This window comes from Bombina bombina, chromosome 3, assembly GCF_027579735.1.
Source record: "Bombina bombina isolate aBomBom1 chromosome 3, aBomBom1.pri, whole genome shotgun sequence".
Taxonomy (NCBI): Eukaryota; Metazoa; Chordata; class Amphibia; order Anura; family Bombinatoridae; genus Bombina; species Bombina bombina.
The window spans coordinates 686,911,076-686,929,604 of record NC_069501.1 but is presented as its reverse complement, the minus strand read 5'-3'; the positions used below and the strand labels follow the sequence as shown (position 1 = coordinate 686,929,604).

Sequence of the window (18,529 nt, the reverse complement as noted above, 5' to 3'; positions counted from 1 at the left end):
CCACAGTGCCATTCAGCAAATACACTGATAGATGTGCAGCATCAGTGTCCCCAGCAGTTAGAACCCACAGTGAGGAGGAGGGGGGCAGTTAGTCAACCCCCTACCAACCATAACAGAGTGCAGGAGTACAGGAATTCTACTCCAGTGGGAGGGCAAGAGCCTATGGTAGTTAAGCAGCAACTGACAGCACACAATATGTTTAGAGAGCACACCATAGGTAGCAAGACACTAGGTTTCACAGGCACCTCTGTAACAGGGGATGATGTGCTATTCATGGATAAGATACAAACCTTATTGGGGGAGGTACCTGCAAAACCCAGAGATGCCATATTCGCACAAAAACAGTTGCAGGAGTTTACTGCCAGAGAGGAAGTGTGTGAGATGGTCCATAATGTTCTTGTACTCACGCCCATGAGACAGAACAAACTAGAGGCTGCATGGGAGGGGCCCTGCAATAGATTCAATTGGTTGGGTAGAGCAACTAGTGTGTCACTTTTAAAAGGAGGGCATCCTGCTGCCAAAACTGCTAGGTGCAATCTGTCTGGCAACAGTGTTCTCACCGCAAGGGGAAGCTCCTTTTGATACGCATTGGGAGTGGCTTGTAGCCACCCCCTTTTGCGTCTCTTATTGGGGGAGGTGTCACAAATATCTCAGGATTCAGCTGTTAAGGAGTTAACTTTGTGTAGCTGGCACTCAAAACCGTTATTTGTTTTCAAGAAGAATTGTGTTTGTATTTTCTTTGAAGTGCCAGAACCCCCCTAAATAGCCACCAAATGTTAGTGTGTATGCATTGGGTCATAAAGTCACTGAAACTCTTAGTCACAGAGATACACAGGATAAAGTTTATGGCTTAAGCTGTCAATAGAATGCCTGATGCAAAACAGGCCCTTCATTACAAAAACTGACCAGGTCACTGGCAGGACATTGGTATATTATGTACATATGTGGGTTAAAAGTGTTATAACCTTAACAGCAGGTAAATATGACAACCAATGGCATATTTGATATCAAACCAAGTCTCCCAATAAACCTAAAAGGTTCTAGACATGTAAATATAGAAATTTCTTACCTAGCAGAAATTATACTGGATTGTATAATTTCAGGCAAGAAATTAGTCTATTGAAGGTTGTAAAGACAGGGGGGTTTCTTAGCCCGCCCAGGAGGGTGTGGTTAAGCAACCTGATCTCTGAAAAGTAGGGTTTAAGAATCTTATTTTTTAACAATAAGATTGTCATTCTTACAAGGGGAGCTGCTGTACAGAGTAAGGAGCCATCTTCTTCTGCCATTCCCCTGGCGCAGATCTTGAAGCTAGTAAAGTATTCAATTCTGTTTTTCTCCTTTTTATTTTAAAACACTGTTTGCGTGTGTAATTTTATTTGTAACAACTTTTTATTAATAATGCATTGTGCATAATATTTTTGGCATAATAAATAATTCCTTTATTAAGTTTGGCCTTTGTCTAATAATTGAACCACGTTACTGAAAGAGACTGGAATATTAGAACTGTATAATTTAGATTATTTTCTGCTAAATTGTATTTCTAGAGTTAATGTGTAAAGTCTGGGGTTTTTCCTTAAGATTTTCCCTATAATAAATTTTAAGTGGTGGCAGCATTTGAGCTATAGGATTTATAGTTTATTGTGGGTGGCATTGAAAAGGGAGTGTTGGGCATTTCTCTTACGTCTAGTACAGATTAAGGGAGTGTGAATTAACTCTTGCACCCAGTAAACTGAATCACAAGTTTGCCTGGTGTGGCTAGATTGTGACCTATAGGTGACAGAAAAGGGGGCTGAAAACCCTTTCTGTGCCAAATAAGTGACTGGCGCAGGGTTGGATAACCTTGGTTCGTCACATCCAGGTTTCTGGCTGGCTCCTTAGCTTAGATGCCTTCTTTTTCAAATAAAGATAACAATAGAACAAAGAAAAATTGATAATAGGAGTAAATTAGAAAAGTTGCTTAAAATTGCATGCTCTATCTGAATCGTGAAAAAAAAATTGGGTTCAGTGTCCCTATAATTTACTTTTATTAACAAAGTTGATTAATTCTCTTGGTGTCCTTTGATCAAAAAGTAAATCTAGAAAGACTCATAGTAGCTCATTAACATGTATGGGTATTTAGCATTCTAGAACCAGTGCAACAATGTATAAAATTATTTCAATCACTGCTGCCATAAAGTGCCAAAGAAACATGCATTTTCCTAAGCCTACCTAGGTTTACTCTTCAACATAGAAATATATTTTGACAGAAGATAATAAACATAGGCCCAACATGTCCACAATAACAAAAGATAATGAGAGAAGAAAACACATTTGATAAAAGAAGTTAATGGGATGGTTTTCTTTTAAGGCATGCACTATTCAGAAAACAATCTGGAGGCCCAAGGGCCACATGTATCCCACTGCACTAGTAAAAATGTGTACTCAGGAATTAACACAACTCAAAAGAACCCTCTAGAAAGACAAACAGCAGACAGCAGACTAGAAAAATCTAACCCTGAATAATTGAACATTTTTAGGAAATAAATTGTTTATTTGATAGCCATAAATTTATATATAGCCCATAAGTCTTCTAAAATATTAATCTGTGCCCCACATGTTAGGATGCTATCAATCATTTATCACTGTAAACCATGAACGTTTAATGAAGGATTTGAACATGTTCTTGTTTTGTCATATTTTAAATCACATTTACGTATGAAAATGTATATAGTTGGATTGGTATTTTCTACTGTAATATCAGTTGCATTTTTTATCAGTACAGAAAACAGCATCTCTGTTTGGCTTACACCTTATATATTTTTTATAGTTTTCTTGTTATTGATTTAAATAGAATTTATTTTTGATGATTATTTTAAAAAAAAAAATTGTATTATCAGTATATAAATCTTTCTCAGAAATTAATGTTTTTTTAATGATTCGCTACAATAATAACTTTCTTTTGTAAACAATACAAGTAAAATATTATTCATTTGTCCTCTAAATCCTAAAATAAATATTTTTATTTATTGAATTAAAATAACAGTCATAGATTAACCATTCTTTATTTAAATTCTAAAATGACATTAAACACTTTAATAAATACTCTAAAGCACATACAAATACAAAACTAAACGCTTAAGCTGAAAACTAAATAAAGATACTGGAGATAAATACAACTTTGATCAGTGATATCAACACACGGAAAATAATCTAAAACATAAACAACAAAGCTTTAAAAATCCTGTACCATATTATGTGATACAAAGTAATGCAAACTGAAAAGTATAAAAATACATTGAAAAATGAAATAGAGGAAAATTGTTTTTCTTTACCTGCCAAAATATACTGTCTATTGTGTTTCCAAGAAATCCATCTCGACCTTCTGTAGACACCAGTTTAGGACCAAGAATTGTCATAAATTCATCAAAGTCAACCTGACCATCTCCTACAAGAAGAAGAACATGAATTCATGAAGGTCATTGTAAGATATTTTCAGAGATACTGCCTGGATGTTTAAACATTGTTAGGTAGTCTTATTTCTGAAAGAAAGATTACTATCATATGGTGCATTTATCACAAAAAAAGACCCATGAATCTTCAAAGTATCTGACTCATTTAAACATTTCACCTAGAAAGCCAATGTGATCTGAGGGCTGACTTCTCAGAACCACAATGAAAAGCTTTAGGTTTAACTGAGAATATTGATTTTATGTATTTAAAATATATTATTTCTCATATCATTAATAAGAAATGCATAATTTTCATACCCAATTCACTGGCCCAAACAACACATCTCAGACCAAACTTTTACATTTTGACTTACAAATTAGGGCCAGATTACGAGTGGAGCGAATTTGTGTGTTGGTATTTGAAGTGGCCCACAATGTGAATGCTTATATACAGATATATTTATGTGTTAACACATAAATATATATATATGTATAAAAGCATACACATATATATTATAGCGAACACACAGTCTGCATAGACCGCAATGTAAAGACACTTTTCAGTGCTCCTTCAAAATATCCCTTATTTACTTCCAAAAAGAAAATATCGTGCAAGAGTAAGACACATTTTATAAGGTAGGCATGTTTCTTTGTACAGAGGCAAACCATATGTGTCTGGTCTATATACCACATAAATGAGTTAACCTGAATTTTCAAGACAAGCCTGTTTTCAAATGAGTAATGTTACAGGGTCAGCTGGCAATCATTGGCACCCCTGTCACATTAGATTAAACTAAAGGTAAATTTAACCAAACCCTTATATTGATAGGTTTACAATAACTATTGACTTCCTATTCAGTCAATACGCTTTATTTATGGTACTTTATTACATCATGGCATTTTTTTTTTACAAGAACTTTAAGTAAAATTAAAAAGTGTTGTGTGAGACATTGGAACAAAATCTTAATTTAAAGTGCTTTTATCCCCTATTATTTTCTCATGTAAGCTTCTGGTAGAAAGATGCCCTACAGAAAAATATAAAAATAAATGTAGTTAAAAGTGGCAACGTGCATTATATGCCAAGAGCTTTGGTGACTGTCATGTTAACTTCTAGTTCCACTTTTAGAAAGTATATAAAAGTATATTAAAAAAGGGTATACGTTTGTACCAGACTTTAATTATGTGTTACAGGGGTTAAACAATCTACACAAACAATAGTGACATATTAAAATGCTCTACCACATTTGAGCACTGTAACGTCTCTTTATGCTCTTTTCCATTAAACTAACACTATTAGTTATTTAACAAATCTCATCTGGCTATTACATGCCAATAAACACTAATGCTTTTCCAAGGCAAATATACATTATCTATCACTGACAACTTTGAAAATTAACTAATAACTATATACTCAGACAAAGTACAGCTCCATGTAGTTTCATTAATACAGTATAATGTATAAAGGGACACTTTTTACACAAATCCCTTTATTTTAAGGCCTCCATTTAACAAGGGTTGCACATCTCCACCCCTGTGGCTAGGCTGCCCGCATTTATCATTGCAAGCAGGGGCAGTCAAACACCCCACTTTAGAGTTCGCGCATAGGTTAAGAAGCAGAGGTCTGATGACAGCTGCTTTTTAACTATTGGCTGCTGTGTCGCTCAGGCGCAAAGGCGCTCCAAAGCTGCATGTGCATCTTCTTAAATGGAGCCCTAAGTGTTTAACCCTTGGGGATATAGCCAGAGAGCAAATGAGACACAGGTATATATGCATATAATCACGTGGCTCATCTGAAGCAGACTGAGAGTGTTTCAGGAGTTTGAATGTCTTTTACTATTAGGTATTATTGTAATACGTGCAAACTTTAATTAACAGCTAAAGTAATCCTGAAAGACATCAATGTAATAAGGTCAAAGATTGTCTATAATTTCTCAGAAATGTAATTATGAAATAACATGTAAAGGCATGTCAGGCTGTTATAAATACTATATATAGCCTGGCTAATTTGTGTTCCTTCTTTATAAAGAAATCCCACAGTTAGCAATATTATTGAGTTTGAAAATCCACCCAAGACAATTAAAATATGTATACTTATTTTAATTTCCAATGTGTACAGGACAGATTAGTTTTGTATATTTAAGCAATGTTGAAAATAAGTAACAAAGCCATTGTAAATGTGTGTGTATGTTAATCCCTTGACAAGCAGAGAGGAGGGAATATATCACAAACCTCCCTTCCAATTAAAAGATTGATAACCCAGAGAGGATTAAAATACAGACCTTGCCTTCAATGTACTTATACATTTAGTCTACAGATGTCTCACATATATTCTATCCTTCAACTCTTTATAACTAAGACACATCAATATATATCTACCTGTTGTTTTTCTTGAGTTTCCAGTAATCAGCCTTACACTAATATCTAGTCATCAGCATGTATACATGTGATTTGCTGGCACCTGCATTTGTTTGTTTTTGACATTATGATGGTGACAAATTGCTGTGAATAACCCAATAGACAAAAACAAGCATGCATAAAAACACGAACAACCAGGGTAGGGGCAGGAAAAAAAATACAAAAGCACAAAACTTAAGGGGACACACAAGTCAAAATTCAACTTTTATGATTCAGATGGAACATGCCATTTTAAACAAATTTCCATTTAACTTCCATTATCAATTACTCTTTCTAAGACACTAGCTCCTACAGAGCATGTGCAAGAGTTCACAGTGTATACATATATGAGTCTGTAATTGCTGCCACATGATACAGTATATAGGAAATTAGAAGCAATATTTGAAATTTCCCATTTAAAAAATCTACTGATTATTTGAAATTCAAAGTAAGTGCTATTGTATTGTCTTTTATTGTGAATTTGGGATTGTGCAATTCTAGTGTATTTAATGGCCAATTACCTCGCTGGAATTTTAGAGAAAAACTTGCTCAAAGTGCCAAAGAATTTTAAGCATTTTTGCTATTACTTTGTGTTAACAGAAATAGAGTCTCTCTTTTTTTAATTACCTACAACAACAATAATTTTTTTTTTGGGCATAAAAAGAGCTTTCAGTGGAAAACAGTTTTAACTGGCTAGCTATTCACAGAATTAAGAAATAATATATATATATATATATATATATATAAAATCAAGATAAGGATAAGCACTCATTGGATTTAAGTACAATAACTATTTATTGGTAGTGACGTTTCGGGGCATTCACCCCTTCCTCAGGTGAATGCCCCGAAATGTCACTACCAATAAATAGTTGTACTTAAATCCAGTGAGTGCTTATCCTTATCTTGATTGAATATTCTGCCAAGCACCCTGGTCTATGTTGAGGTTGGCGAGTGAGAGTGCACTTACTTGGAGTCTATATATATATATATATATATATATAAAAACATTAATGACATTAATGATCACATTCCACAAACATCTGACGCTTTAATTATAGCAAAACAATCTCAAAATCTGTTCATTAGCATCCTCTGATTCCACTAAGATGAAACATGTATATATTTATATTATTTTTGTTTTCTTTCTCAAGACACAGTGAGTCCACAGAATCATCAATTATTCTTGGGAATCAATACCCAAGCTAGAGGACACAGATGATGAGCGAGAGACAAGACAGTAACCTAAACAAAAGGCACCACTGCTTGAAGAACCTTTCTCCCAAAAGAAGCCTCAGCCAAGGCAAAAGTATCGAATTTATAGAATTTGAAAAAGTGTGCAAAGAAGACCAAGTCGCAGCCTTGCAAATCTGTTCCACAGAGGCCTCATTCTTGAAGGCCCAAGAAGAAGAAACAGCCTTAGTGGAATAAGCTGTAATTCTCTCAGGGGGCTGCTGTCCAGCAGTTTCATACGCCAAACGAATAATACTTCTCAACCAGAGAGAAAGAGAAGTGGCCGTAGCTTTCTGTCCTTTACATTTCCCAGAAAAGCAAACAAACAATAAAGACTGACGAAAATCCTTAGTCGCTTGCAAATAGAATTTAAGAGCCCGCACAACATCTAAGTTGTGTAACAAACGTTCCTTATGAGAAGAAGGATTAGAACAAAGAGAAGGAACAACAATTTCCTGATTAATATTTCTGTCCAAAACAACTTTAGGAAGAAAACCAAACTTGTTACAGAGAACTGCCTTATCTTTATGAAATATGAGATAAAGAGAATCACACTGCAAAGCTGAGAGTTCAGAAACCCTCAGAGCAGAAGAAATAGCAGTAAGAAACAAAACCTTCCAAGATAGTAACTTAAAATCTGTGGAATGCATAGGCTCAAACGGAGCCTGTTATAAAACTTAAAGGCTACACAAAGAGAATGTGGTGTTAGAGCTACCTATAATGGCCAAAGCTAAAATCCCTAAATGATCACAGTTTCTCCAAAAGAATGATCTTAAAAATACAATAGTAAGATAACAGGGAGGGGGGGGAGAAAGGAGGAGGCGGGAAAAAAGCACTCCGTGGAAAGAGCTGACCACTAAATGATATATGTAGGAATAAATATTGATTAATAGTGTCACTGTTGAAAAATGATATATAGATAAAATAAAAAAAATAAAACTGATACTCAGTAAGGAAAAAATATGAAATAGGATAAACCTATCAATAGATTAATAAATAATTAAAAATAATAACACTTGAATAAAATTGATATGACAAAATTGAATAAGCTAGTCTAGAATCTAATTTATATAAAATGATGCCGGCATCGTGTACAATCTATGTAAAAAAAATAAATAATATAATGCTTGATATTAAGGTCAATAAGTATAGTAAATAGGCAATACTTTTAGCATACAAAGATTCCTGTAAAAAACAACACCCAGTAGCGTGGTATGTGAATTAAAGCAGGTTGGTGTTTGCAGTACAAGAAAGTACGATAAAAATAAATAGGGCACAATAAAAGTAAGTACGATAAAGGTTAATACAGTAACTACATTAAGATATAAAATGTAGTGGAGGTGTAATATGAGTCAATTCAAGTGAGGACTTTATAGGAATCTTCGGCTGTGCACAGCTCTGGATGAATTTTGATGTAAAAAACTCACTGTTCCCAATTGAATGGATACTACACAAGTTCGGTGAGCTCCGAGATTGAGGTGACGTCAGACCATGTGACCAAGTTGGTTTGTTGTTACTGGTCTCTCCTTGATGGTAGTTCTCTCCTCTGTGATAGTTCTTTATCAAGATGGATACAAATTATCTTTGTGGTATTGGATCCGGAACAGTTATGGAACAACTACGGTTGCTCAAATTTGGCCCAATATGAATCCTTTATAGCTGGATGTAGAAATTGGTGTTCAGCACAGCAGGAATTATATATACAGTTTGTTTGTATATTGCATAAAACAAACAATGAACCTGATATGTGAATAATAGGGAATACAGGATAAAAACAGGAATTATTCATGTGTCTATATTCTAAAATTTAGAAATAGAGATGAACCTGTATGAAGCGAGTTAATATCCCAATGTCTGTGATAAAACACGAATGTCAGTAAGCAAATTCTATGCATTTCATCAGACCTAACAGCCTTGATAAATAGCAGAATGCTATTAAGCGTGGGAAATGTCATTACAAGGTATAATATACTGTTCCTTTAAGGGGAGGTTCTTCTTTGCTACTTTCCCTATATATTCTGCTGGATACTTGATATCATTGCTTGTTATTGAAGTATCCAGCTTCACATCTACATGCCTCTAAGTCTTATGTGACTGAGTTCCTACCAACCTGCACATATCACTAAATCGTGATCTTGCATTCCTCTATCCAACTGATAATATTACCGGAGAAGTAGAATCCTTTCCTCCTATTCCATTCTAGCTGGAATCATATCACAGCTGCTCCACACACTACGGATCAGTCTCTGCACCCCTTACATGACGTCACTCCTCTGTGCCGTCCTGCTACAGCGTGACTCCTCAGCGTGTTCCTCCAGCTTGATTCTCCAGCATGACCCGACAGCCTGTTGCCCCAGCCTGAATCTCCAGCACAGCTCACCAGTGTGTTCTCCAGCACAGTGTACTACTAACTTATCAGAAGGCTTTATAAGGTTTAACCCAATATCTCCGGTAAATTGCACCATACTTTGCTTGATTTATTTTTTGCTTTTGTTAGCTAACAACTATTTGCTGCAGCCCTTTTTTTCAGTTGTTTTTGTTGCAATTGTGCTTCTTTCATGTTATTTACATTGACAGTATAGCCCAATCTAACAAACTCGACTTGCAAATTAAATCATATGCAGACATAGGTATTGCTGCTAGGATCAGCAATTACCTATGTCTCAACATGATACATACCCTAATTTTCCTTAAAGGAACACACCTACCTGGTTTATTAAAATGAACTATCTGTGACTTTTATGTTACCTAATTTTTCCTCACAAAAATATCAGTGTGAGCTAACTTTAAGCTTTTATGTTACAGAATAGCAAGCCTGTACAGGACATCAGATCAACATGATGAATCCTGGGGATATCAATGCTCATTTCATGGACTTATCCAACAAAGTTGATCAGTTAAGTTAGGGATTTAGAGAGCTTCAGGTAGAAAACCTCACACTCAGGAATATAATAAAATAAGGGTTAAGTGCAGGTAAACCTCCTGACAGTAGTAATCCTGACCCCCCAATTTCACCACCTGACAAGTTTTTTGGGGATAGAAAACCTTTTAGACAGTTTCACAACGCCTGTAAATTATTCCTTACCCTCAAGCCTAAAACATTTCCCAATGACCGCATAATAGTCCTTACTGTAATATCCTTCCTAAGAGGTGAGCCCAAACTTTGGGCGGATATGTTCTAAGAAAATGATGACCCTATTCTGAATTCAATAGATGATTTTTTCAAGGCCATGTCTGACTTTTATGACGACACTCATAGGCAGCTTACTGCAGACACAAAGTTGTGTGGCTTAAAACAACATAAAAGGCCTGTTGAGGAATACATTTCAGAATTTAAGATTTGGCAAAGAGATTCTCAATGGAATCAGATCTCATTGAAAAATCAATTCAGAATTGGGTTGTCAGAGACGATAAAAGATGAGTTGGCTAGATTAGACATCCCAGACACATTAGATGCTCTTATGTCTCTAGCAATCAAGATTGACAGATGCATTAGTGAAAGAAAACAGGAAAGGTTCACTCCTGACGCCTACACAAAAAACATCTCTCCTAAAACTCACACTCCTCCTACTAAAAGTTCAGATAAAGCTATGGATTTAGGCTTCATAAAAGGACCACTATCCTCAGAAGAAAAGTTCAGTAGGAAGGAAATGGGTCTCTGCCTTTACTGCGCTGCCAAGGAACATTCAGTTTCTGATTGCCCCTCGTTGAAGCGACAGAAAATGGGTAAGACATTCTCTTCAGATTCGGTTATTTCTTTAACAACCCAAAATCCTGCTTATTTCTTTATTACTGTGTCTTTACAGTGGGGGCATAACCGTCACAGCCTTGATGCCGTTTTGGACTCTGGAGCTTACGTCAGCTATATTGATTTGAGTGTTGTTAAACAAAATAAAATACCTATGGTTGAAAAGAAAAAACCTATTTCTATGCGTCTAATAGATGGTAAGCAGCTAGACTCCGGACCCATTACCCACCCACCAGACCATTCCGCTATTGATTTCTATACATAACTCACATCAGGAGTTTATTTCTTTTGACATTATACAGTCCCCCATTTTCCCTGTGGTGTTAGGCTTACATTGGTTAAGCAAACATCAGCCCCTCATATATTGGGCAGAAAAGAAACTAGAATTTAATTCTAGAACATCATATCCCTCATGTTTACTCAGATTTCTCACAAGTATTTGACAAAAAAGAGGCAGAAACACTACCACCTCATAGGGATTACAATTGTCCCATTGAGTTAATACCTGGGTCAAAAGTTCCATATGGACATATATTCCCACTCTCAAAACCTGAGCTTGATACTTTGAAAGATTATATCGATGAGAACCTCAGGAAAGGGTTTATTAGGCCCTCTACCTCTCCTGCTGGGGCTGGTATATTTTTTGTCACTAACAAAGACAAAACCATACGTCCGATTGTAGATTACAGTGAACTAAACACGATTACTAAAAAAGACAGATACCCATTGCCACTCATCCCTGAGCTGATTGAGAGACTACAGAGGTCATCTATTTATACCAAACTTGATTTAAGGGGAGCTTACAATCTAATCCGTGTACGCTCTGGTGATGAGTGGCTAACCGCATTCCGCACTAGATATGGGCTCTTCGAATACACAGTGATGCCTTTTGGATTGTGTAATGCCCCCGCCACTTTCTAGAGGTTCATCAATGATGTGTTTTGAGACCTTTTGGACACATTCTTAGTCATCTATTTAGACGACATTCAAATATTTTCAGCAAATAAAACTGATCACATCAAACATGTTAGGACTGTTCTCGCAAGATTACTGGCCCACCATTTATATGTTAAACCAGAAAAATTTACTTTTCACTCATCTGAGATCACGTTTTTGGGTTACCACATATCATCCAAGGGTATTTTCATGGAAAAAACTAAAATTCAAACTATCTTAGATTGGCCCATACCCAAAACTAGAAAACAAGTCCAGAAATTCTTAGGATTCTCCAACTTTTACAGGAAGTTTATCAAAAACTTTTCTGCAATAACTAAACCTCTAACTAACCTCACTAAAACTGACATCCCATTCAAATGGAATAGTATGGCTGATGAGGCTTTTACCTTCCTAAAAATAGCTTTTACCACTGCACCCATACTATCATATCCTAACCCTCAACTCCAGTACACCTTAGAGGTAGAAGCCTGATTCTACGCTATTGGGGCTGTACTATCCCAAAAAGATCAAGTCACTAACATATCCCATCCAGTTGCATATTACTCTCGAGTTTTAACTCCCTCAGAATTAAATTACCATGTAGGTGAGAAAGAGCTTCTGGCTGTGAAAAGCTCACTTGAAAACTGGAGACATTTACTTGAGGGTACTATGGAACCTGTTATTATATTCACTGACCATCATCTAGACAAGTAAGGTGGAGCCTTTTCTTTTCTAGGTTTAATTACATTATCACGTATAGGTCAGCCCTAAAAAATACCAAGGCTGATATACTATCTAGACTCCCGAATCGGCCACAAATAATTTCAAAAAAACGAATCACTTATCCCCCTAGACAACATTCTTGGAACATTAGCCATAACAACACATAGTTTAAAGGAACAACAATCCTCAGATCACACTGCAGATCAACATGAACTGCAAATAGGGAAGGATGGGTTACTTTACCATGAGACAAAACTCTACATACCCCCTCCTCTTAGGGAACAGATTTTATCTGCCTGCCACGACTCCCACCTGTCTGGTCATGCAGGAATGAATAAAACCTCTGAGTTAATTAAAAGATCTTACTGGTGGCAATGTATTAATCAGGAAACTAAACAGTATGTGGAATCGTGTAAAGTTTGTACCACCTGTAAAACAGATAGGAAGAAACCAACAGGGTACCTCATTTCCCTGCCAGTTCCTGAAAGACCTTGGAAGGATATCGCAATAGATTTTATTGTCGATTTACCCTTATCTGAAAAAAACAACACTATAGTGGTTGTCGTAGATCTACTCTCCAAAATGGCTCATTGTGTGCCTTATCACAAGTTGCCAACTGCTCTTGAAACTGTTACATTGTTGATAAGCCATGTCATAAAACTCCATGGAGTTCCAACCACTATAACCTCTGACAGAGGTTTTCAGTTCACCTCCAAAGTCGGGAAACAATTATGTTTATCCTATAAAATTGATCAAAGAATGTCTACCGCATTCCATCCCCAATCTAATCGGCAAACTGAACCATTGGTTGGAGGAATATCTCAGATATTGTACCACTCAACATCATAATGATTGGACGTCATTGCTTCCTCTTGCCGAATTCGCCCATAATAATACCTACCACTCAACCACTAAAACTACCTCTTTTTTGCTAATTATGGGTATCACCCTACCTTTCATCTTTACCCAGAGATCAATAGTGATTGTCCTGTCATAAATTACCTCACCAATACTATGTTGGAAACCTTCTCATTGCTATCAGAAAACATCAAGACCGCCCAACAGAGGCAGAAAAGATACTATGATCTAAGACATAAACCTCCACCCTCATATGCTGTTGGAGATCTTGTCTGGCTATCGACTAAAAATCTACGTCTCACTGTACCCTGCAGGAAGTTTAACAAACTTTTCATTGGTCCATTCCCCATATCCAAACTTGTTAATGAAAATGCTGTTACGCTTGAGCTTTCCTCTCATTTCCGGATCCATCCCACCTTTCACGTCTCCTTACTCAAACCGTACAAAGCACTCCGTAACCCTCATGTTCCTTCCTTAGATGCATTGCCTATCACCCCAGAAGTGGAATATGAAGTAGGGGCGATTCTTGATTCCAGAAAGGTTTCCGGAAATTTGCAGTACCTAGTGCATTGGAAGGGCTATCCCTCTGAGGAGGACTCCTGGGAGCCTTCTGCTAACCTATCTGCTCCTAGATTGGTGTCTCGTTTTCATAGGAGAAATCCAGAATGTCCCAGACCCTGAACCTCAGAGTGGTTCCTTAAGGGGAGAGTCCTGTAATATACTTTTCCTTTAAGGAGAGGTTCTTCTTTGCTACTTTCCCTATATATTCTGCTGGATACTTCATATCATTGCTTGGTATTGAAGTATCCAGCTTCACATCTACATGCCTCTAAGTCTTATGTGACTGAGTTCCTACCAACCTGCACATATCACTAAACCGTGATCTTGCATTCCTCTATCCACCTGATAATATTACCGGAGAATTGGAATCCTTTCCTCCTATTCCGTTCTAGCTGGAATCGTATTGCAGCTGCTCCACACACTAGAGATCAGTCTCTGCGCCCCTAAAGTGACGTTACTCCTCTGTGCCATCCTGCTACAGCTTGTATGTTACACAAGGAGTAAAGCATAAGCATTTGAGAGGATTTCTGAGTGTGTACTAAACCACAATGCACAGTGTGAGACAGACTTGGCACTTAAGTTTGTACAGTGTGTGCCTGAGTCAGACGGCAGATCACTTTCATATGCAGAGGAGGCAGTACTTACTTAGTAAATGTTTTCTATTTCTTTTTGCAATTTTCGAATTGGTAGTAGTTTTTTTTAGCAATATGCCACAGTGTATTTATGATTATTTGACAACGCTGTAGAAATTCTATATTTAAAGCCATGCAGTAATGTTTCCTCCTCAATATACAAATGGTAGGTGTCCTTTTGGCAGATATAAAGTTTTTTTTATTAATATATATATATTTTAATTACATTCCAGTTTACTGTCCCTTTATGCAAAGACTTCCCAGATCCAAGGAGGCATTTTATCTAAGATTTTTACATCTACATAAAATGTTATACTCTCAGAGTAAGATTGCTCAGTGTTTGAAATGAGACATGTTAACGTAACACTGTTCAGTTTACACTACAGCTGACTTAATTTTGAAATACATACAAACAAGCCTAAATCCTGCATTTAACCAGATCTAATGGTATGAGATTGAGTACCACAGCTTATGGTTCCACCAAGACTATATAGAGTACAGCATTTTCAAAATCCATAATACAGCATACAGATGGGAACATTGGTACACCATATTTGAAGTGGTGCTCTTGGTTGGGGAATATTGGGATGGTGAAAACATATGTCAACCTTTCAAAAGTACTTTTCTTCATCTAGCCCCCATCCTCCAAAAACCCTCCCTTGACCCTAACTCCCCTGCAAACTACAGCCCCATATCACTGCTCCCGCTAGCTTCAAAATTACTTGAAAAAATAGTTTTCAATCACCTAACCCAATTCATGTCCTCCAACTCATTGCTTGACCCCCTGCAATCTGGCTTCCGTCCCCAACACTCAACTGAGACTGCCCTCACCAAGGTTACTTACGATCTCCTTTCTGCTAAAAACAAAGGCTACTACTCTATACTCATCTTACTGGACCTCTCTACTGCTTTTGACACTGTTGACCATCCCCTTCTCCTACAGACTCTCAGCTCTCTTGGGGTCTGTGACACTGCCCTCTCCTGGATTCACTCTTATCTCTCTAACAGATACTTCTCCATCTCTTCTGCTGTTGACTCCTCCTCTATTTTGCCTCTGTCTGTTGGAGTACCTTAAGGCTCTGTCCTGGGTCCTCTACTCTTCTCTATTTACACTTCTTCACTGGGTAAACTTATCAACAGCTATGGCTTCAGCTATCATCTCTATGCTGACGATACCCAGATCTACCTTTCCACCCCTGCACTCTCTCCTTCTGTCAATTCTCACATCAGCGACTGCTTATCTGGCATTTCCTCCTGGATGGCCTCTCACCACCTAAGTATAAACATGTCCAAGACCGAACTTCTTCTAATTCCCTCCTCTAACTCTACTCCAGTTTCTATTTTTTCCATCATTGTTGGCGGCACCAGTATCTCCCCATCACCCCAAGTCCGCTGCCTTGGAGTCACGCTTGACTCAAATCTTCATTTCCCACATCCAATTGCTCTCTTCATCCTGCCGCAACCACCTACGCAATATCTCCAAAATTCGTCCATTTCTACGTGCTGAAACTACTAAACAGCTAATCCACTCCCTGGTAATTTCCCGACTTGACTACTGTAACAACTTACTAACTGGCCTCCCTCTCTCCCACCTCTCTCCCCTCCAATCCATCCTTAATGCATCTGCCAGACTAATCCCCCTCTCTCGACGCTCTGTTTCTGCGGCACCTCTCGGTGAGTCCCTTCACTGGCTCCCCATTCACAACAGAGATAATTTCAAAATTCTCACCCTGACCTACAAAGCCCTCACCAATGTTGGCCCACCCTACCTGTCCTCACTTATCAACAAATACACTCCTGCCTGCCACCTAAGATCCAACAATGACCTGCTTCATGCGTCCTCTACCATCATCTCCTCTCATGCTAGACTACAGGACTTTTCTCAGGCGACACCAACCCTCTGGAATGCACTTCCTTGTGCTGTCAGACTTGCCCCTAACCTCTCCTCCTTTAAACGTTCCCTAAAGACCTTTCTGTTCAGGGAAGCTTATCACCCGACTTATTAACATACTAACTTCACTTAACTAACAGCTGCCCTCTATCTCCTCACTAATATCATTCTAACCTTTGCAGTCCCCACCTCTTGTTTCCCATCCTACTCATCTAGATTCTAAGTTCCCACTGGAATAGGGCCCTCAATTCCCCCTGTTTTTGTCTGTAAAATTTTGTCTTATCGTATTGTTTCTCCATTGTACTGTTATCCTTGTATCCATGGGCAGTGCTGAGGAATCTGTTGGCGCTTTATAAATAAAGAATAATAATAATAATAATAAATAATAATAAATAGCCATCTACCCAGATCATTAATGTACAATTTTGAATTCACAGAATTATTTTTGTTTGCACATTTACAAATATGATTCTTTAAAATGTGATCTCCCTTATTTCTGCAATTTTTTTTATCATGCATGTCACACACTGATAATTTAGGGGATGCAATGTGCAGACATTTTACCTCCTGTGAGTGTTTCTGTGGGTGTCTTTGTTTATGTCTTTGTGCTTTTGTTTGTGTCTCTATGAGTGTGTATGTATTTTATTCTGTGAGGGTGGGTGTGTATGTCTGTGCATTTTCTGTGGATGTCTGTGAGGGTGTGTGCATATGTCTTTGTGCTTTTTCTATGGGTGTCTCTGTGAGGGTGTGTGTATGTATATCTTTGTGTATTTTCTCTGGATGCCTCTGTGAGGGTGGGTGTGTATGTCTTTGTGTGTTTTCTGTGGATGTTTCTGTGAGGGTGTGTGTGTGTGTGTATGTATGTATGAATGTCTGTGTTTTCTGTGGATGTCTCTGTGAGGGTGTGTGTGTGTGTATGTCTGTGTGGAAGAGCAACAAATTGAAAGTGTTTGCCAGATAGGAAAATCTCAGAAATATGTGATGTTCCCTGTGAATGGGAACATGTAGGTATGCATCCTTCAGGTTTATGGTTATCATAAATTGACCCTCCTGAACCAGAGGAAGAATGGAACGGATAGTCTCCATCTTGAAGGATGGAACTCTGAGAAATGTGTTGAGTAATTTGAGATTTAGAATGGGCCTGAAAGTTCCCTCTTTTTCTGGAACCACAAACAGGTTGGAATAAAATCTGAGACCCTGTTCCTGTATTGGGACTGGAACTATCACTCCCAAGAGGGAAAGATCCTGTACACATTTCAAGTACACCTCTCTTTTTATCTGGTCTACAGACAATCTTGACAGGTGGAATCTGCACCTTGGAAGAAAAGTCTTGAACTCTAACTTTTAACCCTGAGAAACAATGTCCATTGAACAAGGGTCTGTGACATCTTGTTTCCAAGCTAGAGAAAATTGAGAGAGTCTGCCCCCCACTTGATCCAATCCTGGATCAGGGCAGACCCTTCATGCTGACTTAGATTCAGCTGCAGGCTTCTTAGATTGCTTTCCCTTGTTCCAAGATATCTTGGCTACCAATTTAATGACTTGCAAAGAGGCATCAGTGATAAAGGAATTAGCAAACCTGAGAGCCTTTATCCTATCCTGAATACGGCAATGGAGTCTCAGCTTGTATATACATCTTCTTTAAGAAAGTTTATCCTTGAAAGAGCAATTCTCCTCTATAGGAATAGTTGTCATCTTGGCCAGAGTAGAAATCGCCCCTTCTACCTTGGGAACCGTCTGCCACGATTATTTGATGGAATCAGCCACTGGGAACATCTTTCTAAAGACTGGAGAGGGAGAAAATGGAATACCTGGCCTCTCCATTCCCGGGCAATAATCTCTGTAGCACGGTCTGGCACTGGAAACACCTCCCCTGGGGAGGGAACGTCAAAATATCTATTCAATTTGCTAGATTTCTTAGGGTTCAGAAGAAGGAATTACACTATGCAAATCTAAAATTTCACCCTCGGAGGCTCCTGAATTATCCTCGTCTTCCGATTTATGGGAAAGAACAACTTGGTTAGCCTGTACAGGATCTGATACCTTACTATCTGATTCTCTAATTTTCCTCTTATGTTTCCACTGCAGCATGGGAATGGTGGCTAGCACCTCACATACCACCGGGGAT

General features: G+C 37.8%; 1 protein-coding gene across 1 annotated transcript in view; it reads right to left on the bottom strand.

Moving 5' to 3' along the window:
* Nucleotides 1-18,529, bottom strand: part of CALN1 (calneuron 1) — a 761,947-nt gene that overhangs the window by 496,002 nt on the left and 247,416 nt on the right. The window contains exon 3 of the mRNA XM_053707465.1: nt 3,312-3,424. Coding sequence (XP_053563440.1) covers nt 3,312-3,424 — 113 coding nt within the window. The remainder of the gene's footprint in view (nt 1-3,311; nt 3,425-18,529) is intronic.